Source organism: Ammospiza caudacuta, chromosome 5 (genome assembly GCF_027887145.1).
Source record: "Ammospiza caudacuta isolate bAmmCau1 chromosome 5, bAmmCau1.pri, whole genome shotgun sequence".
Lineage (NCBI taxonomy): Eukaryota > Metazoa > Chordata > Aves > Passeriformes > Passerellidae > Ammospiza > Ammospiza caudacuta.
The window spans coordinates 29504895-29527042 of NC_080597.1; the positions used below are offsets into that span (position 1 = coordinate 29504895).

At 51.4% G+C, this 22148-nt stretch overlaps 2 protein-coding genes across 3 annotated transcripts; one reads left to right on the forward strand and one right to left on the reverse strand.

Moving 5' to 3' along the window:
- Positions 1-609: 609 nt before the first annotated feature.
- POLR3H (RNA polymerase III subunit H) lies at positions 610-7074 on the reverse strand. The gene is made up of 6 exons (XM_058805743.1): positions 6783-7074; positions 5494-5590; positions 3807-3893; positions 2762-2825; positions 1926-2133; positions 610-1443 (listed from the first exon to the last, which is right to left on the reverse strand). Exons 1-6 carry the CDS (start codon positions 6891-6893, stop codon positions 1390-1392), a joined length of 621 nt encoding a protein of 206 aa, XP_058661726.1. The 5' UTR covers positions 6894-7074; the 3' UTR covers positions 610-1389.
- A 5646-nt stretch (positions 7075-12720) lies between these two features.
- On the forward strand, positions 12721-21856 carry CSDC2 (cold shock domain containing C2). 2 transcript variants are annotated; one of them, XM_058805690.1, is made up of 4 exons: positions 12721-12861; positions 19142-19407; positions 19646-19768; positions 21538-21856. In XM_058805690.1, exons 2-4 carry the CDS (start codon positions 19232-19234, stop codon positions 21788-21790), a joined length of 552 nt encoding a protein of 183 aa, XP_058661673.1. In that variant the 5' UTR covers positions 12721-12861; positions 19142-19231; the 3' UTR covers positions 21791-21856. The 2 variants fall into 2 exon arrangements, with proteins under 2 accessions (XP_058661673.1, XP_058661674.1); XM_058805691.1 differs by having other exon boundaries at positions 20037-21750.
- The last annotated feature ends 292 nt before the right edge of the window (positions 21857-22148 follow it).

The window sequence follows — 22148 nt, forward strand, 5'->3', positions numbered from 1 at the left end:
TTTCCACCTATACAAACAGCTGGGGGGTTTCTGCAAACAGTTATTTCCATCACAGCTAGATGGATGCATGTGTGAGCACTGCTGCTCTGTAGGTGGCATTCAGTAAGCTTATTGTGTGCACAGATGGACCTCAGTTACTATGTGAACCTAAAGAATTCTAGGCTCCCTTTTAATTAGGTTATTGCACCAGGAATAACAGTTGAGAATTAAGGGGTTCTAACGATGCTGCAGGGAGGGTGCTGATGACTCAGGCTTTGTTTTCACAGTTGGAGGTTAAGCAGACCCACTATCCCAGGGAATTACAGCTCCTTCCTGCCAAACGTGGCTGGCTTTGTAATTATGTGCAACATCACACTCTTGGCAATGGGCCCTGCATAGATTTTACTCACTGTTTTATTCCCTTCTTTCCTTGTACTGCTGTCAGGCACGGTGATGGCAATTGTTTGTCATTGGCTGTTAGCATAGAGCAAAGCGTTGGTCTCAACTCTGTCTGCCTTGAAATCCAAGTAGCTAAACTGCAGGAGGCAAGTGTTTTCTTCCTGCTAGGCAGGAAGCTAATAGTTTCCCCACAAATTGTACAGGAAGGCAGGCTGTGTGGTTTTTACTATTTATTCCACTTACAGTATTAAAACCCCCACAAACAAGGATTTAGCTTGTTGCTCAAAGCAGCCTTGGTCCATTTCAGTCAATAATTTCGTATTTTCAGTCAAGCTCCTGCAAAGTTTAGTTCATTCTGCATAAATACAGCCCACCCAAAAAAGTCATTCCCTTCAGCACAATAAGCAGCCTGTAGTTTTCCACAGTGGTCATCTTCACTAAGCCTGAGTTATTTTTGGGTAAACTCTCATTCCTGCTCCTTCTTGGTCCTTGGTCCACACTTAGCAGAACACCACCTCCCATGCTCTCTCAGCAACAGCATTTTTCAGGTCTCCAGAGTACCACACCTCTACTAATTCAAGCCTTTTGCTTCTCTTCTTCAGTTCCTGTCAAGAGAAGGGCAGGTTTCTACTCCTCTGAGATCCAGCTCTCAGCCTAAGGAGTGATACTTCTCAATAGGTATTCTCCTCTGCCTTTACTCACTAAAGTCAATTCTTTCCTTGATTCAGGCAAGCAAAACAATTCTCCCTCTGGGGCAGGAGACCAAAGCTCCAGCTGAGTTTGTAGCTGCTGTGCTCAAGGCTTTTTGTGCCTGTAAATTCACTTCTGCACATCAGTGAAGACGTTTCTTGAAAGTCACTCTCTCTCTGGCAGCTTGGAAGCTGAAGGGAAACCAGAATAGCAGATCTAATTTCTTATTCAGCTTCAGAGGAGCAGTGAGCACCAGCAGGGTCCCATTATCCCCCAAACATCCACCGGAAAGACTTTCTGTGGAGCAGGCTCTGCTGGCAGCTAACTGTTTGTCCACCATGACAGGAGGCCCAGGCCTGGCTCGCTGATTGATCCCTGTTCATAGAGAGGAGAGCAGAGCATGCAATTGTAAACTGCATAGAGAACAGAGGAAAATGCCTAAAAACACATCCTTCCTGTCTAGGTTACAGAACACAGCTGCCCCTGGTGCAGATCCACCTTCCTCATGCATTGTACTCAGGTTTTATGCCAGAACACTGCAAGGAAAGACTGTTCGGTTGCCACACAGACCTTGATGTGCTGCTCCCAGCTCTGTGCTCTTCATGCACACACAGTTTGCTGTAAATCAGCCTCCCAGGGAGAACCATCAACAACCACAAAGTGTTCCAGTGAAAACACTCAGAAAACAAAGCAACCACAAGAACAACCTCATTTCCTCCCTTTTCCACTGCTTTCATTTGGTGACTCTGCTTCACGGTCAGCTTAAAGCAATCAGTTCCTAGGGAAAGGGGAGCTATTTTAGACACTGAATAAGCCACAACACTCACAAAGCCGTAAGAACTAATGCACATAGTTACCACAAGAGTGTAGGGTGCCTCTTTCTTCTGGACTTCTTCTGCTGCATTTGAAGTGGAAGCCTCTGCAGAGCTTGGACCAGTCGGTGACGTATCGACAAACGTCTCATCCACAACTCGGAAGCGGATCTCTTCCCCAATGTCCATGTAAAGGTCATGGGCCCCTTCTTCTGTCTCATATTCCCACACCCACACCTGCTCTGCTTCATCACTGGCCAAGGATTAAGGAGGGAAGCAGCATTCTGCTTGACAGATCACTTTCTGAGAATAGGCTCAATTCAGTTCTGAGAATAGGCTCGATTCAAAGCCTTTTCACAGTTATTTCCCAAACCACAATGTGCCGTCCCAGGTCATTGTCTGCACAGCCCAGGACCCCCATCTTTGTGATTTTCCTGCATCAAGCTGTATGCTGCTTGTCTACACATTCCCCAAAAACACCCAGCAGCAGAAAAAGCCCCCAGACAAGCAGAACTCCTCAGACCCTAGACAACCTCGCCTACCACACTGGAGTACATCAGACACACACGTATGTAGACATTACATGATGTGGTAAAACCTGCACTCTATCTTCAGCAGCAGCCAAGACTGGAGGCAGGGATTATAACTGGGCAGGGGACACGGCCATTCATTTCCATCAGCAGGGACAATGATCCTGCAAAACCTAATGAGCGTGAGGGCCTGTCTAGCTGTGATAACAGTCTGTGGGCCTTGCCCGACAGAAGGGCTTAGCTTCTGCTGCTGAGCACCTTCATTGTTGCAGTGGTGAATGCCTGTTGGGCCAGCACTGCACAATCTTTTGGAATGAAGTAGTGAAGTTATCAAAGGTGATCAAAGGATACAACTTAGCTGGCTGCTGCAGGGATTCTGGTGGGATGACAATATCATCAAAGAATCCAAGAGAAACTGCGGAGAAAATAATTTGGTTAAGACTGAAACAATTCTTTGCAAATGATGTTCCACAGCGATTCCTAAAATGCATTTCTAGGCTCATTTTCCTTCCTCTCTCAGGAAGGACAGTGAGATTATGCAGCAATTATTCTTTGAGCCACAACACTCAATTTCAGTTGGCAGCAAAGCAACCACCCAGCTGAAAGTACATACAGCAACAGAGGGCACAGTCTTCGTGCCCGCTGGGAAAGGAAAAGGTTGTTTGGAGCAGGAATGGAAATGAAACCGTTCCAAGAAATGAGTCAGATGCTATAGAGGTCTGTGACAAAAAAGAGCTTAGAAATCACAGATGTAGTATGTTAAATAAAGACTGATATAAAGTTAGAACAGCCCCCACATTCCCCTTAAGATTTCATTATGTTGAATTTTATCAGGGAATGGACCATGCCCAAATTCAGCAACAAAAGCAGCCAAGGTAACCTTATTGTCCTAATTTAACAACTTAGCAGCAGAGCTCCCTTGTATGGAAGACTCCAAGAGGAAAGGAAAGCAACTCATCAATTATATATTCCATGACTCTGGCAGCACCGTGTGCTCACAAAGACATTTCCCTGACACGTTTTCAGGTACAGGAAATGAACACAAATTTGCACAGCACTATAAGAAAAATACATCAGACCAACACAAGCCAATAGTTCCACTTTGAAAAAAACAAATTCTGTTAACTGAAGCAAGGAAAGAAATCCAGTCCGTGCTCCAGACGGCTTTGCCTGTTATTCTTGGGCAAAAGGAAAAGGGAGTGTGGACAAAACCATCAAGGTCAGGAGAAGCTGCCAGGCTCAAACCACCAATCACCCTCAGATCAGAGCAGCACTAGAGGCTGGTAATAGCCATTAACCAGCCCACAGAGAGCATTACTCCAGCCAAAATCAGTGTCTCAACAGCCCCAAGGACTCTGCAGCTCACGTGTCCCTAATGTCAGAAGTTGCAGTTTACCATGGACGCCATCCTGACTGCAGCTTTTAATCTGTCCAATCAGAATCTCATCCAGGAAGGGGTGGAAGACCACGTAGCGGAAATGCACTTAAAAGAAAACACATCATTAATGTTATGTCCATGTGAGTAAGCTACAGTCCTCCCACAGGGTGGTAGCCATTAAAACAAAATCCCACATCGTATATGCCCTCTAAAACACCCCGTTTCTTTTACAACTTCTTTACAAGCACTGATTAGACAGAAAAATGGGAATAGGAGTTCTGATTCCTAACTGGTTTGTACAAATTCCGGCAGCAGCTGATCAGCAGTGTCCTGTTCCCAGCACGCCAGTTTTGCAAGAAGTTCACAGAACGAAAGTGATAAACATGGAGCATGGCCTCTGATTAAGTTATGATGGAAGCACAATGCTCATGGTCAACAGTATCAGCTGAACTTATACTTTCTTGTAATACTTCTGCCTTTTATCTTTGTCTGCAATGCTGTATTTTCATTAAATGAAATCTTTTAAATCAAGTATTATCAGATTAAACAAGGTTCTCTAACATAACTGGACTTTTCCTCCAAGCTAGATAAAATGTTTCTAACTAAGTACATAGCATTTGTTATTACAAGAATGCTACACCAAGACAATCAGCCAAAGGATGCTTCTGACAAACTGAACATCATTGCAGCTATACCTCCTCATGTTCCTCTTTTACATAAAGCTAGGCTGTGCATTATAGAAAGAGTTATTACCAGACACAGCAGGATTTATCAAAGTGCTACCCCAGATTCTGAAAGCAGACTTTTTTCCCGAGCTCAGAGAGAAAAGTTCTCTTCTTTCAGTTCAAGGAGTAATTCTAAATTGAGGAGTTGGATGAAGATTAAAGCAAGCAGGAAAGCCTGACATCCTCCTTCAGTATTAGAGAAGCTTTTATTTGCAGGAAATGAGTTCCACTGGAGTTAAAATTTAGACAAGGGAAGGCACACATAGCCAGTGCAGTTCCCTTCTAACAGGAGATATTTCATGTGCTCAACCTAGGATTCTACACTGTAAACTGAAACTAGAAAAATGCATCTCTTACCAGTCTAAACCTTTATTTTAACTTAAAAAAATGAAATTTGCTTCTATGCACTTACTTCCAGTTTTTACTCAGATTTGCCAAGAGTCAAAGTAGAGAAATTAGTCATTTCTTATTAAAAAAATCACTAGAAATGTATGATGAACCAGATCTGTCTAAGTTTCAACAAAAGTGTCATAAAACTTCCAGCTAGTACAAGAGCATTAAATGCTGTGCAAATGCTATATGTAGAAACAGGTTTCATATCCTAGCTAGGGAAAATAAGCTTCAAAAAGAAAAAAAAAAAAATCAGAGAAATGCAAACCCATTATTACAACTTATTTTCTATGGGCAGACTTTCAATAATTTTCAACTAAATTAACCATTTCCTTACTCCATATCTATGGTTTAACTATAGAACAGAGATGGGCTGCTGCAGAAGCCAAGAAGGATTGGCTATTTAAAGCTCTGTTTGTACCCAAAGAAATTAAGAGACTTTCAGCATGTTCTTCTTGCCCTCCTAACAGGAACACAGTTAAAGCTGTGAACTTAAGGTTGTTACTGTCCCCAACAATTGATCTCAGCTTACATTTCCAGATCATTAATTAACCTTCTGCAACACAATGTAACTGAGGAAAAGCTCTTACCCTTGGTATGTGATGCACCATCCCCAGGAAATATGTATGAATCTTCCAGCTTTGTGATATCATACAGACAGATGCAGAGCCCAACATTGTACACCACCTGACAAAAGGAAAAAAAAATTCAAGAGCAGTAAATCAAACAACCCACGAGGTAAAGTCAAGCAAACTATGGAATTCATACATTGTGCACACCTTTTCAAAAGGCAGCAACAGAGGGGTGGCAAAATGGGATGGAGTCTGTTTTGGAACACTGCCTCCAACACCACCAGCAGCACAGGGGAACCCCAATCCAAATGTTGTGGGAGCACATTTTCATGGCACTGGAAAGAACTGGAAAGAACACTGCTACAAAGAGAAATCCTTGGGGAAACTGTCAGTGGTGAGAGAGCTTGAGCTGCCAAGATAGTAAACAGCTCCCCATCATTCACCAGCCCCACAGCTTGTCCAAATGTTAAACATGTTTTTTGCTAGAGTTACACTCTCAGAAGCCTCTAGGCTTGCCTTTGTCTTATGTTATATTAGCTCTGGGGAGACACGAGTCAAACTCTTGGTTTCTCTGCTACTTCTGAGACAGCTTCACTGCCTACAAAATTTGAGGCATCTACCAGTAATCAGTGGAAGAAGGAAGCCTTCTGCTTTTCATAAGCTGCCTGTATAATCTGCTATTCACAATCCTCGACCCCTTCAGCTTGCTCTTTTGAGCTCCCTTCACATTTACAGCTGCATTTTGAGTTTTGCACCTGCCCCATATTGAAAGCCATACACTAATCACAGTCCTGGGGCTGCACAGGGAAACTCTGACCTCCAGGTCCACCAGAAAACACTTTTTATATCCTGCACCAAAGACCAACTTACTGCCACCATGTATTATTTCAATTACTGACCACAGACCAAATCAGCTATTAACAGCTTCACTTCTCTTCCAGTATTACTGTTCTACATGTGTTTATATAGTTTTTTTTTTTCTTTAAATTCCCAACTCGATTGATTAGTATGCATTTGTTTTTCAGGTTGCATTTTGGATTGCTCCTTTTAACACAAACCAGCAGCTGCTCTCACTTCTCTTCCATGCTCCTCTGCCCCATCTGGTGTCTCAGTATCTTCCCATACAACATCAGCCATTAGAAAAATGTCCCCTTTGAGATGATACGTGGCTGTCTCTTTGTTTACAGTCGCAGGGAATGGCCTACACATCTACAGCCCTGTGACACCTCAGCAGGCACAAACACAAGGAAGAAACGCTCGGGGATGTTGTGATGCCTGCATCAACCTAAACGTGGCCCACACTTTACCTTATTGGCCAATTTCTTGTTTAGCTCCTCAGCAATGGACTCGTTCAGTTTCCTTTCAAACTGCCAGGGAGGGATTCTCACAGTGTCAGTCATCTCCACCAGGACAAACATGGTGCCGGGGGGCGAGGAGACGCCAGCAGCCTCGGGAACGGGAGGGCTGCGAGCAGCGGGCCGGGAGGGCAGCCAGACGTGTGGCTCGGAGCCCGGCGGGGCGGTGTCCCGGCTGTCCCGAGGGAAACGGGCCCGGGAGCGCCCGGGGGTGCCGGGAGGTGCCGGGGGGGAGCCGGCAGCGCCCCTCACTCACCCACCCACCGCACGCGGAGCCGCCCGCGCGCCCCGGCCTCGCGCCACTTCCGGCGCCGCCGCAGCCAATCGCGCTCGGCGGGCGGGTCGCGCGCCCCGATTGACACGAGGCGGGGCGGGGCCCTGGCCGCCGCCATTTTGTCCGTCCTCAGGCGGGGCGGGGCCGGGCCGGGCTCGGCCCCCGCTGACCCCGGAGCGGGGCATGAGCCGGGGAGGCCCGGGGTCCGGTTTTGGCCAATATAAACCTGGAAAGGGGCTCAGCGCCTGGGCGTCCTTTGCAGGGATGCTGTGTAGTTCCCTCCTTCCCCTTCGCCTCCGGGCACTTTCTGCCCTGCCACAGCTGGAACAATAACAATTCCCAGCTGCGGTTATTCCGATTTAATTTACCATTTTCGTAAACTTCAATCCAGATAGGGCAGCAAAGATCACAGAAGCACGGAACAGGTCGCATAGGAAGGGACCACAGTGGGGTATTTGGTCCAACCTCCCTGCTCAAGCAGGGTTGATAAATAACATAGAGAATAGGAATTTTCAGAGATAGTGTTTTATGTGTCCTACGTAGATAAGGAATGTTTGCTTTCTAACGCTTCAGATTGTGTTAGAAAGTTTGTTTCCCAGCCATTTTGGTATGGTGGTCATCCCAAAGCACATGGCACAGGAATTGCATCCAGAGGATTCCTGAGGAGACTCCACAGCCCCTCTGGGCAATCAGTTCCAATCTGTTCCAGAGGCCGGGCACCTGCACAGTAACAAAGTTCTCAAAGTTCTTCTTCATGGTCAGGTGGAGCTTCCTGTGCACCAGTTTCCGCCCCATTGCCTGTTGTCCTATTGCTTGGCACCACCGGGAAGAGCCTGGCACCAGCCTCCTGGCACCCTTCCTGTACTCATACACATTGATGAGGTCTCCTCAGTCTTCCCGAGCCCAAACAGGCCCCACTCCCTTAGCTCTTCCTCATAAGAGAGGAGCTCCAGTCCCCCAGTTATCCTCGTTTCCCTCTGCTGGACCTGCTGCAGGAGCTCCTTGTCTCTCTTGCGCTCAGGAGCCCAAAGATGCAAGTCTCTGCCAATTCTTCAGCTGTTTGCCCACATCTCCAGCAAACCTGAGTGGGTTTATACTTCTCTTTGCACCTGGAAGTCCCCCACAGCTGTGTCTGCCCAGTGCTTAGGTCAAGGTTCTTTTCAGGGACAAACTGCCACCATACACAGCTGGAATAATTTGAGTGTTAATTGCCAAAAAAGAAACCAACCCCCCTTGGATAATTTTTGAGGCCTCGGTGCATTCTGCAGTGAGGAAGAAGCAGCATGAGGGATGGCATAAAAACAAGGGGGTGTGCTAACATCTGAGGTTTGTCAGGGAAATGAAAGGAGGTTGTTTGAAGTGTGCTTAAAAAAAGATCTGCCAGGAAAACCAAACATCCCTGGCTGACAGTGAAAACTGCACTGTCAGCATCATGGCTTTGATGCTAAGGCTAAGTGTGTCATCCCCCATGCTCCCCAGCAGCGTGTGGTGGGACAGTAACGAGCAGTTTAGGTAAGAAATCATTAAATGTTGAACTGTCTGGGAAAGGGAGGGGGAAACAAGGTTGGAAATACCCTGGCTAGGCCTCATTAAGAAGGTACGTGTCTTGGACGAGGAGGTGTTGATTTCATCACAATTGCTCTGTTTCATCAGGGTCTATTAGGTTGTGGGGTTGTTGTTGTTTTTTTTTTTTAATCCACGTGGCTGGTCTGCCCATGTTTGCCATGTTAGTATTAAATAGGGGCCCAGAAACAAGATTTCCCCCGTCACCTGGGAAGAGCAGCAGCATTTTCCTTGGAGCAGCATCTACTATCTCAGCAAGGAGCTTTGCTGCCAGCACAGCAGACACCACTCTATCAGAACACCTCAACCCAAATCCCCAGAGTTTCTTGCTGCTCTTGTCCTACTTCAGGGAGCCTTACAAAGGCTCCTTTCTCCTGCACTCCACTCAGGGCTGCGCTAATCTCGGCACAGCACAGCTTTGCTGGCACACATGCCACATCCCTTGCTGCTCTGTCCTGGCCTCATGCAGGTCTGGCAATGCAAAGTTTGACCTTTATCTAGTGCAGCTTTTGCAGGAGTCTGTAGCTGCTTCAGAAGAGTGAATTTTTCTCAACCCTGTCCTGGCAGCAGGGGAAGAAATAGCTTTGGTATCACACAAGGAAAGAGAACTTAAGCACTGGTAGTTTTGGCAAGGTGATCACTCTGGGTGCTTGTATATAAGAACTCTAGGGTTAAATAGGGGCATGTGCTCAGGGAATAGTAGACAAATACCTGGGAGAACATGGGAGATGGAGGGAAGTGAATTTGGACAGAGTCATATCATACTTTCATTTCTGGCCCATTCTTGAGCGAACATTTTCCACACTTTCAATACTTGTGCCCCATCGGGAGCTTTTGGGCGTCCAATACAAAGCAGACACGTCTTCCTTCAGCCTTATCCACAGCCCCCAAAACCAGATGTGTGAGATCTGCAGGGCCTTGCTTCATACTGTCTTGGGTGCTATGAGTGAGGTCTTTCGTGTGCTGTAGAGTGCAGACCAAGCAAGATGTGCAGAATGTCTCTCCTGTATCAGCCCTGTGATTGCCAGCAAGGATTGAATGCTGTGGGCCACTCCTCAGGAAGGACAATAAGATTCCTCTTCTCTCTGCAGCTGTGTGTTTCACTGAAACTTGCAGGTACTTTGATTTCATGCTGGGGAAACTGAATTGAAATGTGTGCAGAGAAAGCTGGTGAGGGCAGTGTCAGATGAGCTTCACTGCCTCGGGTACCAGGCTACAGTCACCCCAGAGCTGAGTCTGGCTGTCAGTGTTTCAGCCTCCACCAGTAACATCCCAGGCTGTGGGAAATTGTTTCCAGTCTCACTTTCTTCAGGTAGTCCCTCCCCAATCCCAAGTGGTGCCTGCCTGGGCTGTCTATGCATGACTGATGTTGCTCTGTTCCCACCTAGGTTTTCTCCCCAGAGGAATTCCATATTCCATAAGTGCTGTCTTCAATGTAAAAATATAAACAAAAGCCAAATTATGCTCTGTAGAATATGGGTGTTGCCTCAGCTAATGGTAGTGCTCAGAGTTGCACTATATTTATTGCTGCTGCTCAAGTGTCTTGCTGCTGGAGATGATGTGAACATCTTGGTTTTGCTGAGTTGTCTCCTCCCAGTAACACTGACATGGTGAATACCCAGAAATCCACAGTGCCTGCACATACTTTTTTACACATAGCCATAAAGTCTCTAGAGTCTCTCTCAGCAGTACTGGGGCTTTTCCAGTATTTCAGAGCATGATTCTCTGATTCTCAGTTGCTGGGTTGGGTTTTTTTTTTTTTTTTTTTTTTTTTTTTTTTAAGCTTTAGCTGCTGGAATCCAAGGGTTGCAGAAGAGTTTTTCTGTTCCTCAGAGAAAATACCAGACATTTATCATTCTCTTGATTGTATAGGAAAACTGGAAAACAATATCTGAAGTTACCTGAAGGATTGGAACCTTTGAGAAAAATGAAAGGAGCCCCCAAATTACTTGGTTTAAGATTTCCTCTGTCCCCACATGCCCATGGCTCTTGGAGAAAACTGGCTCCGGAATTCTAGGGGAGGTGAGTGGTAATTTGCATCTCAACAGTTCTGGCCCTCCTTTGATTGACTCCAAAGGAATTATGTATCTTCTCACATAAAAAGTCCTCCCCGCTCCTGCCTGTGCTTCCATCTCTGCAGGCATCTCTGGCACCCCCACTCCCACTCTCTGTTTGATCAAAGCTTCCCCTCTTCTCCTTTTATCATTTTTAAAGCATGCCTGCTTTAGACTCTCTGCCTCCTCCGCTGCAGCACATGCCCAGAGTCACCTTCCAGCCAAACATACTTCAAGTTCCTGTGCATTTTCCATCAAAAGCCTTTATGTGGGAGAGCCAAAGCTGTCCCCCAAGAAAGGAGAAGCCATCTCAGGATAAACTCAGAATGAAGACTGAGAGCTGGCTGGGGCCTCTTCCCCTTCTTTTGCAAAGTTCTGAAAAGTAGACTGGAGAGATAAGACTTGTGGTGTCTGTAGGGCATGAATGGAGCTCATGTTCTGCCATGGAATAGTCCTTGAAAAGCCATAAACAGTGCGTGATGGACAGTGGTAGAATCCACTGGCACTTGGAGTTTCAGTGCTTTTTGGTGCCCTTGCCATGGACTGTTCTCTTCTGCCTGTGGAGCTTTTTTCTGCATTATAATTCATTGACAGGAGAGAGACAAGTGCCTTGTGATCTCATCCCTCTGTCAAAGCCCTTGGGACAGCCCCATATCAACACCCAGTACCGGGATGGATGGATGGATGGATGGATGGATGGATGGATGGATGGATGGATGGATGGATGGATGGACGGATGGATGGATGGATACAACCAGGTGGAGCAGTTGCAACCCTCAATCCTGACTCTGTGCCATGCCTTGTGGTTGCCACACAACTTGTGTGCCACCCTGCAGCCCTGAGGGTGTTTGTGGAACGGGTCTGGTTAGTATCACCATGTTCAGCTACTTAGAATGTATCAAGGAAAGAGTTTAAGGAAACAAAAGCAACTCCCGACCACCCCAGGTCACAGGATGCCCATAACAGCTCCCTGCAGCACTGACACTGCACCATGGCTGTTCCGGGTTGCTGTAAATTTTATTCCAGGATCACAGGCACTTGCTTGGTAAAGTGCTGATATTGACTACCTTTCTACTCCAAAATGGGGCTGATATCATCTAAATCGCCCCTGAGTTATGCGTGCCCAGCCTGTTCTTACCAGCCTGCAGTGATGGAGACCCTGCTGCTTGGCCAGGCAATCTACTTGAGTAATTAACTGTCTGTTCTGTTAGAAAGTGTTTTCTAATGTCCAACATCAATCTTGCTCTTTGTAATTTAAACCCCATTACTCCTCGCCCTATTCCCCAATGGACTCAGCAAACGATTCTGCCCTGTCCCACTGCCCCACACCCCGACCAGAGAAATTCTCAGGCGGATTTAGGGCATGGCCTCTGCCCGCAGAGGTGGCTCCCCTGAGCACGGTCACACATGCATGGGGGAGAACAGAAAGGAAAGATCTTTTGGCACAGTGCACTGATAGAAATGAGACCCTTGGAAAGCACGTGGGTTTGTGATGGCTGACTGTGGGCCCGGAGGGAATGGGGCAGTAAGAGGGGTTTGTGGCATGTGCCTCTTGTTCTCTCCTACTGTAGTACCCAGGGGTGCTTGGGCAGGCGGGAAGAGCGGCTGCAGGGCACGAGTGGGACTTGGGGTGACAGGGGAGAGGTTTCACCCATTGTGAGGGACCCTGTCTGCATCCCTGCCTGCACTGCACACCTCATCCTGCTGTCCCTACAGCCTGTGGGGCTGCCCCACTGCGTCCGGCTGTGCCACTGGCGTGCGTCACTGTGCGCAACCGGAGCGATGCAGCCCCCCGGGGCCGACCCTCGTCACCTCCGGCCCCCCATGCAGACTTTCTCCTTTAAGCCCAGCTCGCTCAGAATTGACCGGGCTGATCCCTCCCACCTGCCCGCTCCCCCTGGCCCGGCCCTGACGTCAGGGGAAGGCGTGCGGGTGCGTGTGTGTTCGAGGCGCACATCATCCATCCGCACATCAGACAGCGCAGACCCGTCAGCCGGCAGGCAGGCAGCCGAGACAGCCCCCGGAGCCGGGCTGCAGGCGACACCGCTGCTCCTCGCTCGGCAGCGGAGCAGCGTGCGGCCCCTCCGAGCCCCGATGCTCTGCAGAGCGCAGCTCCAGGGAGCCCGTCGCTGCTAAGGAGGTGGGTAAGGGCACGCACAATGGCCATGCAGCGCGCCAGGGCTATTGTAGCCGGAGATTAAGCTTCACGGACCACCTTTTTCTTTGAAACCTGCTCTTTCCTTTTGACGTTGGAGAGGTGCGAGGATGAAGCGTGACTTCCCTCCTCCGGTTTGGTTATTCCCCACCAGCCTCAGGAACAATAAGTCCCCTGGGGGTGGCGGCGGCAATGTTGCACGTCTGCTTTGGCTTGGGGGCAAATAATCCAGGGTTTTGCCACGGAGGGCTGAGCTCAACTGGGATCCGGCTCTCGGATTGCCGGGTGAGCGGGAGGCAATTTGTGAAAAATCTGACTTATCAAAGTAGGCTGATAGTTATGGGGGCTGGAATTGGGATTTCTTTGGACTGGTTGCACTATTCCTGACGATGGCAAGTTAGATCCACAAAGGAGGAAGGAAGGACACAGACGAAGATGTCTGTGCCATGTCTTTGAACAGATACTATGCTAATTAAAAAACATAAAAACCATCACAAGAAAGTAAATAAATCTCACAAATTTGGTATTTGGGAATGATGATTATGCATACATGCTTTAAAGGTAAATCAAGCCTCCATGATGGTTTCTCCCTTTGCTTCTCCTTTGCGTTTGTCAGCCTGCTTGCTTTCCCTCATGGCCTCTCTGAGAACTGGGCAGCCCAGCACTGACTAAGGGAGCTTTTTATAATCAATCCATAAAGGTGACTTTCATATTTTAGCGCTAAGCAGGCTGTATCGTAGGCGAGACTATCTCAGCAAAGATCTCTGGAGTTGGGAATGTGATTGGCTTAGCTGGGGAGGGGATGCTGTCAGTGTGCATTGCCCAAAAACCGCCTAATTTTATTTTTCATATAGTAATTTGTCTTGTAAAAGGGGTTTGTAATAGGCAGGATAGGTGAGAAAATGGCTTTGCTTGGTATTTAACTCTTAACATGATCTGGTGACCAAAAAAGGGGAGTGGGGGAGCTTAGAGGCTTTCATTAGCATCAGACAGAGACAGCATTTATAAAAATCTGCCAGACACCAAGGCTGTGAGCCTTCTCCGAGGAAGGAAGGATGGAGAAACATAGCCCAGCCAGCGTTGCAGTGGCCCTGCTCACAGAAACCCTGCCTGGAGCCATCGTGGTTCCTCAGCTGGTTCCTGCCCTTCATGGCAGCCCCCCTGGGATCTCTGCTGGCCACTGTGTCGTTGTTGTGTCCCTCGGCAGGTGAATATGCCCAGCAGTGGAAAAATAGGATTTTTGTTCTTGCATTGGGCTCTGGGGACGCGCTCATGCGTCTGGAGGGGTGTAGCTCTTCTCTGTTTCAGCCTGTGTCTAGACAAGCTGAGTCTGGGGGGGCATCAGCCTCCCCGAGAATGGCAACGGGCCAGAGCATTGCTTTCTGTGCTCCACACAAGGGGTGAGGAGACGGCTGCTGGCAGCTGGCTGTGGAGATGGGGTGTCTCTTTGACATACAGAGACCTTTTTTCTGCTGGGGTGGGTTTAGAGGGGTAGTAAACCTGACTCCTGAACTGAGGCCACTGGCAGTTGCAAGGGATGGAGAAAACGTGATGGAGAGTGGCATGGAAGAGCCCGTGCAGGAGATTGCTGCAAAAGGCAGCAGAGGGAAAATAACCCGCAGCTCCTTGGCTGGGGCGGGGGGAGCAGTGGCGCTCGGGAGAGCCAAGCGTGGTGGCAGGCAGCATCGGAGCTGGGGGTTCACAAAGATGCAGTCAGCATCGGAGCTGGGGGTTCACAAAGATGCAGTCAGCATCGGAGCTGGGGGTTCACAAAGATGCAGGCAGCATCCGAGCTGGGGATTCACAAAGATGCAGGCAGCATCCGAGCTGGGGATTCACAAAGATGCAGGCAGCATCCGAGCTGGGGATTCACAAAGATGCAGGCAGCATCCGAGCTGGGGATTCACAAAGAGAAGCGGCGTCGTGAAAGGAGCTGCCCATAAAGGCGACGGTGTGGCCGCCGAAGGGTCACGTCCAGAGCCGGAGCTTGAGGGCCGCCGGCAAAGCGGCCACCCACCCGCCAGTCCATCACCCCGGGCATGCCGGGGGTGCCCGCGGACGGGAAGGAGCACAAAGAAACGCCGCTCGGGAGGGCCGGCTCACCAGGGCGATGAAGCTAATTAAATATGTATTCCCCCGCCCGGGCGAGGCAGCGTGAGGGGGCTTTTTTCGCTGCCACTAATGAACGGGGAGTGGCAGATAGAGGCTGCTGCCTCTTCAAAAGGCTCTTTCCCCCCTTCTAGCGGGCCTTGAAAGGCTGTTTAGTTAAACAAGGTCACAGCCAGCACCCAAGTCAATGTGTTTGGCTTTAAAGAAGGGGAGAGAGACAGTGATTTTATTTGATAAACCGCAGACCTTTCAGTCGCTGCTGATGAATGGGGTACTTGGATCTCGAGATAAAAGCTGATGTGTCTACTGCCTGTCTGCCTTAATTGGCCTGGGTTTCCTGCCTCCGCCTGCAAGGGCTCCTGACTGTCAGCTCCTCTTGCTCAGGAGCCTGCCCTCCCAAAAATATAAAAGCAAAGCTGCCTTCTGCTGCCAAAGAAGACCCTCTCACCAGAGGGCTCTGGGGTTTGGCTTTGAGATGTTTTTTTTGGGGGCGGAGGAGAGGAGGTGAGCAGGGAAGGAGGTGTTTTTTATAAAGAGCATTCTTTTAGGAAGCCCTGGGCTTGCAGCCACTTTCCTCCTTGGCTCGGAGGACTGTCACCCCGGGAGACCCTCGGAGCAAAGCCACCAGGAGGAGATGGGGAGGAGCGAGGGGGAGTCCGGCAGTGGCAGGGGAGGGTGGTTACTCTGGAAAGGCTTCCCGTGCCCCGCGGCAGAGCCGGGCTGCTGCCGCCTCTCTGCTTGCTTCCTCAAGTGACCCCGATTCCGTCCCTGCACTGCATACGTGCCTGGGGTGGACAGAGTGTCATGGGGTGCTGTCAGCCAGGCCGGGAGAGACCTGAGGTGGGGAGAGATGCTCTCATCCTCAGCAGAGATTACTGTGGCCACAGGAGATTGAGGAGAGGGTGAAAATGCCTCTTGTGCCGAGGTACTCCCTCCTTGTCCCCTGCTGGGGCTGCATTGTGGAGAAATGGTTGGGGAGAGGATGGTGGGGTGGAGAGCAGGGAGGGAAGGAGGACAGCAGAGGTTTTCCCTGGTCTGCATCTGCGCTAGGAGGGGAGGAGACACTGGTGAAGATATGCTCGTGTCCTCACTCTTCTTTCAGCCTGCTTCTGCCCTGAGTTTAATTTCCTCGGTCCCTTTGTTTGCAGCAGGGATTTAAATGAAGTGGGAGGTAGGATACAGCCCTGGAGACCCCCATGTGCCAAAGCTCCTACACGGCGTCAGCTTCACCAGCACCACCAAAGCCAGGAATTGAGCTACTGGGCACCAAGGCTGACCAACAAATCTGGGATGCTTGATCCTGGTGCTGAAGAGGGGCTGAGTGCTGCTGGCTGAGTGAGACAGCCTCAGCCTGGCTACAGGACAGGGATCTCTGCTCCAGCCCCTGTTCCAAGCAGGAGATAGAGCAGGCAGCTCTGTGACATATCCAGGCAGTGCATCCACCAAGGATGGGGATCCTACAGCCTTGCTGTGCCCTGTGCCTGTGTTTATCCCAGTGAGCTGCCCCCCAGCATCCCCCTGGGCCATCCAGAGAGACCTTAGAGTGCCTGTGGGGGATTGCACCTTGCTTGCTCTCCCACAAGGAGCAAGCTCAGCTCCTGGGGGCAAAGAGCAGCCCAGGAGGGCACCCTGAGCTGCTGCCCTCAGCTCTCAGGAGCAGACTGTCTGCCTCCTCAGCAGTGCTCTTGTTCTTCACCACTCATCCCCCAAAACAGGGAGCCTTCCAGGGCACCTGGGCCTGGGCTGGTCCCACAGGTGAACCTGGGGCAAACCCCTTCTTGGTTGCCACTTCATCAGAGCACACCATTTTGTCCCTGCAAGCTCCCCCTCCTGCACACCCCCTTGCCTCTTATTTTAATTTTGCCTCTGGGAAACTTCCATCTTTTCAGCCTCTTGTGGATGCCAACCAACTCCCTCAGCATACTAATAGTTTGCTCCAAGCATCCTTATTCAGGTTACATACCCTCCATTGTCCCTAAACTGGTGGGGGAACAGAAAGGGCTCCTCTGTCAGAGAAAGCCACACAGAGGAGGTGCACCACCATGGTGAGGCCATTTTCAGAGTGACAGCTTCATGATGTGGCAGAGAACTGAGAGCTATTTCCCTCAAATCATCCCACTCGTCCAATCCTGACACCTCCTGGGAAGGTGACAAATGCTGCAGAAATGCATGGGAATCACATCACTTCTAAAGTGCTCTAAAGTGGCCAGGCTGCTCACCAGCACAGGCAGAGAGGTCAAATGGGGGCACAGATGGGAACTGTGAAGCAGTTTAAGGACTGGTCTGGCTTTCGGGTGTCTCACTTGGGTGCTCCCTGAGCAGTTTGGTGTCTGGTCTGGCTTTGGGGTGTCTCACTTGGGTGCTCCCTGAGCCTTGCTGAGCTCCTTAGGCGTGGAGGAAGGAGATGTGAGCCTGAGCCTGGGAATGGGACAAGGAGATGCTGAGCCAGGGTTTGGGGGAAGTAGATGCTGAACCTGGGCATGGAAGCAGGAGCTGAGCAGCCCCTGTGTGGGGTGGGATGGAAGCAAAGGCAGATGTGCATGCTCCAGTTGCTGCATGGAGGAGAGGAGCCACTGAAGCACAGGAAAGGTTTAGTGTGGGGATGGGTGGGGAGCCAGCAAAGGGAAAGACAGTTTGGAGAGGTCTGCAGCCACAACTGGAAGTTGTCTCAGAGGGCAGGAGGAACATGGTAGCTTCTGCCTTGGACCCTAGTGTGGCCTTTACTGCCTGGGCGTGAAGCTCTGCAGGGCTGAGAGGGAGCAGCTGTCAGGAGGCTGGCTGAGGGCTGCCCATGTGGGGGCAATCCAAGCTGGACTGGCAGCCGTGGGGGCCCAGTGGCAGGCACAGCCCCTGGCAGAGGAAGAAGGTGGAGGTGGGTGAGGGGAACAGGAATTGCCTGGTGCCTCCTTGACACTTCAGCTGCTCTAGAAATCTTTTCCCATGTCCTTGATGCCTGCTAATTTCAGAGTGGAGGTGACCCCCTTTTGTGCATCCCCCCAGGGCCTTTGTGTCTCAAAAGGCCACAGTGAGTCAGAAAAGAAATTAAATATTCTCTGTGTTTCCTGGTGTGTGCAGGTGTTGTCCTAAAAGATGCTGCATGCCCCAGTGGGGTGCAAAAGTGCTGATGGGGGTGCTGGGGAAGGGGATGGGATCCGTGGGATATTGGGCTCCTCAGTTCCAAGTGATGGAAACTCCTAAGGGGCAATGGAAATGGGTGAGCCCCCACCCAGTGCACCCAAAGAGAGGTGCCCTCAAGCAACCCCTGGCGTGAGGCACCCTGGGACAGAGGCACCAGCGTCAGATGCAGCAACTGATTGGAATGAAAATCAACAGAGCAAGGCTTTTCTCAGCAAGCAGCTGCAGTGCTGATCACACATCAGAGCATCTGGGAGACTGGAAAATGCACAGCCCCTCCAATTTCATGCTGGGGTGCTTCAGTAAGGACAAGAGTGCCCACAATTGCGATTGCTCTGTCTGCAGGGTTTCTGCCCCTTAGGGCTTTAACTCCTTGCAAATGGCATGATGCCTTCAGAAACTGGAGCCTGATGATGGCAGCAGCAGGAGGTTGTGCTTGTGTAGTGGCTGGGCTGAGGTGCCTGAAGGACATGAGGGCTGCTGGCAACCTCACCAACAGTCTCCTGGTGTTCCTTCATTCTGTAGGAATGTGTCTGGATGGGCAGCAGCTGCTGGCTGGGATTGGGGGTGTCCCCTAAATCCTGTGAGGCTGAAGCAACCTCGTGTGCTGAGAAGACCTCAGACCCCTGACCTTGACATACTGACATGCTGGCACTGCATGGGGATCCTTCCCAAAATGGTCCCTGCCTGTGGCAGCCCATGCCCCACTGCTTCTTTTCCCAGGGTGTGCTTTTTACTGACTTCACCTCAAATATGTGGGATTATCCTGGCAATTGAAAGGTTGAACAAACCAGGTTCTTCCCTTGGGATTGATTTTGTGGAACATCCCAGATGACTTCAAGTTGGGACAGGCTTCCTGGGGCAATTCCCAGTGCTGGAGGTTGGGTTGGTGTCCAACGCTGAGGGCTGGCAGCATGTGGGAGCTCCGTGCTCCCATAAATGGCTGGGAGCTGAGGGACAATTCCAATTGTGCCAAAAGCCTCACAGAAGGCCCTGTAACTCCAGCCCTTTTGCTCCCCAGGTCACCAGCAGCAGGCCCACACTCCTGGGCATCCTTTCTCCTGCTGCCCACCTGCCCGATCCCAAGACGGAGGAGCCCAGCGACCCCGCCATGTCATCGGAGCCCAGCGCCCCGCCGGCAGTGCCACCCCTGCACTCGCCCAAGTCGCCGGTGTGGCCCACCTTCCCCTTCCAGCGGGAGGGCAGCCGCATCTGGGAGCGGGGCAACCTCCTGCTACGGGACCTGCCTAGCCCCCTCCCCACCAAGAGGACCAGGACCTACTCGGCGTAAGTACCTGCTGGGTTTGGGACTGTCCGGTTGGTCACCTGCAGTGCCTGCAGGACCCTCTGCACCTGGGGCGCTTTGTCACCTGGTGCCCGACATTGCTGCACAGCCCTGCCCAGAGTGCTGCGGGTGGGTGTCCTGCACTCGGCCTGGAACCATCGTGTTCATAGCAAAAATCTCTCCCTGTGCCTCCACCTGGGCAAGGGCCACCAGTGAAAAATCTTCCCTTTCCTTCTGTAGGACAGCACGTGCCTCTGCTGGCCCCATCTTCAAGGGTGTCTGCAAGCAGTTCTCTCGCTCCCAGGGCCACGGGTTTATCACCCCAGAGAATGGCACTGAGGACATTTTCGTGCATGTGTCTGAGTAAGTCCCAGGGCTGTGCGGTGCTGGAAGACCCCAGGGAAGCCATGCCATCAGCATGGAGCTGGAGACTTGTGGGCTGGGGTGTGGATGTCTCCATGGGGTGGACATGGGTCTCTGCTTGTCCTGTACCTTCCATCATCAATGAGCTTTCTTTTCCAAGGCACCACTGGTGGGTCAGGTGCCTTCCTTCATTCTGGGTGGTCTGGGGCAGGGGTCCCTCTCTTGGCTGGGGCACCACCACCACCACCTCTCCTTTCCTCTCCTGCAGCATCGAGGGAGAGTACGTCCCAGTGGAGGGGGACGAGGTGACGTACAAGGTGTGCCCCATCCCTCCCAAGAACCAGAAGTTCCAGGCAGTGGAGGTGGTCCTCACCAACCTGGCACCCCACACGAAGCATGAGACATGGTCTGGCCAGATCATCGGCTCCTAGGCGCCCGGGGGGCCGCCAGCCCCTCAGCCCCATGGAGCAAGCCTGCCCAGCCGCTCCCAAGGGGCGTGGGGGCAGCCGAGGCGGCGGCGGGGCCGGGGCTGCCCCCAAACGTGCAGGCGTTTGCATTCAGTGTCTTTTATAAGGTTACGGTTTCCTTTCTCTGTGTGTGTTTGTAAGTGTCTGTCGAGGGGGACAGGGGAAGCAGAGCCCTCCCTGACTGTCCCCCAGCTCCGGGGGCAGCACCGAGCCCCACGTTCCATTCCTTGCTCCTGAGGCCACGGGGAATAGAGGAGCCAGCCCCAGCCCTCCAGCTCTACTGGGCTGAAGCAAGTGCCGAGAGCAGGAGGGGGTGGGGAGAGGCTGGGTGGCTCAGCTCACCCTCCTGAACTCCACTCTGGCAAGATGGGCACCCCACTCAGTCCACAGTGGGACGGCAGCAGTGGGACATGCCCTGGAGCAGGGACAAAACAGGGTGCTGTGGGGTGGCATATCACTGTGCGGGGTCTGGGTGGCTGAGACCCATCCCCATCGCTGGCAGCTCACAGCACCCACCTGAGCCACATCCCTCCATCACAAGATCTCAGGTTAGCGGTGCCACAGGGAGGAGACTGGTTTACAGAAAGTAAAAATTTGGTTTTAAGAGGCAGACAGCTGCTGGCAGGGCACCCAGGGCACTCGGTGCCGTGCCTGGGGGGCTCCACCTGGGCACAGGGCAGGGGGCACTTGGCACCTCTGTGCTCCCTGCTGCTGCTGGGCAGTAATGCACTTTTCTTGGCTCAGTGCTGACATGGTTTTGGGGAGACAGACACTTTCTCCTCCTTCTCTTGCCCCCCAGCCCCCTGGGGACCCCCTTCCCATGCGTGTGTGTGTGTGTGTGCATGTCTGTAGCTTGCTAGGGCGGTGAGGGGCTGAGGGGTCTGAGCAGCCTCAGCCATGGGGCGAGCACAGCCACCTCCTCCCCAGCCCCTCAGTGTAGGCAGGGTCTTGTATACAAAGCACAAACTTTGGTTTTGGTCTTTTCTGCCATACCCTGGCCAGGTGGGCTCCCACAGCCCCAGGGAGCGACAGGGCAGAGGGCACTGGGACAGGGACAACGTGCACTGGGCTCAAGAGCTCACCCCAGGGAAACAGTGCTGATGCTCCAGGAATTACCAGCATCTTCAGGGGTTCACAGCAGGGCTGGGAACAGTGGGGTCCCAGAAGGTCCTCCCAAGCAGGGCAGGAGGGGATAGGCAGCTCCCAGAGCACCATGCCAGCAGGAGCTGCTGGCATTGCTGGTGCTCAGTGTGGATGGAGAGGGGTGTTTGCCACCTTTCTTGCTGCTGCTGTTGCCAACAGGGCGAAGTGGGGAGAGGAGCAGAGCGAGGCTGGTGCCACGCAGGACAGCCGGGCCCCGTGGATTCAGGAGGACCATGCTGGTGTGGGAATTGCCCCAGGACCCTACGGCCCATCTCACTGCCAACCCAAAGCCTGGCTCTCCCAGGGGCTGTGGCAACTGTGGCTCAGGCTCCAGGCATGCCCAGGACATGCAGTCAGCTTGGCCAAGGCAAACTGTTGGATTTTTTTTTTTTTTAATAAACTAAAACCCTAGACTTGTTGGTGTTTTTACAACTCTGGTGTGGTTCCTGCCTGTCTGACCATGTGTCAACCTTTGTAACATTGGCAATAAACCATTAAAAGTGACTTTCCCATGAGCCCTGCCCATCCTGGCTCTTTGTGCTGTGTGCATGTGTCACAGTGACTCTCCCAGGTAAAGTACCTGGAGCACCCAGGAATTGATCCAGACATCAGAAAGGACTCCCCCACCGTGTGTCCCCGAGGGGGCTGGAGATGCTCCACACTGTGGGCCTGGGACAGGAGGCTGCTGCTCACCTGAGGGGTGACCAGGAGTGGGGCTGGCCCCCATTGCAGTGGGGACTTTGAAGTGTGTCTTGCGTATTGTGTGGCTG

Excerpts from the sequence above, each read along its gene's own strand:
- CSDC2 (XM_058805690.1), top strand. The coding sequence starts at position 19,232 with ATGTCATCGGAGCCCAGCGCCCCGCCGGCAGTGCCACCCCTGCACTCG. Across the intron at positions 19,408-19,645 it reads AGGACCAGGACCTACTCGGC|GACAGCACGTGCCTCTGCTG; the intron begins GTAAGTACCTGC and ends TTCCTTCTGTAG. Across the intron at positions 19,769-21,537 it reads ATTTTCGTGCATGTGTCTGA|GGCGAAGTGGGGAGAGGAGC; the intron begins GTAAGTCCCAGG and ends TGTTGCCAACAG.
- POLR3H (XM_058805743.1), bottom strand. The coding sequence starts at position 6,893 with ATGTTTGTCCTGGTGGAGATGACTGACACTGTGAGAATCCCTCCCTGG. Across the intron at positions 2,134-2,761 it reads CTGCAGCAGCCAGCTAAGTT|TGATGAAGCAGAGCAGGTGT; the intron begins GTATCCTTTGAT and ends ATCCTTGGCCAG. Across the intron at positions 1,444-1,925 it reads AGGCACCCTACACTCTTGTG|GGATCAATCAGCGAGCCAGG; the intron begins GTAACTATGTGC and ends CTCTATGAACAG.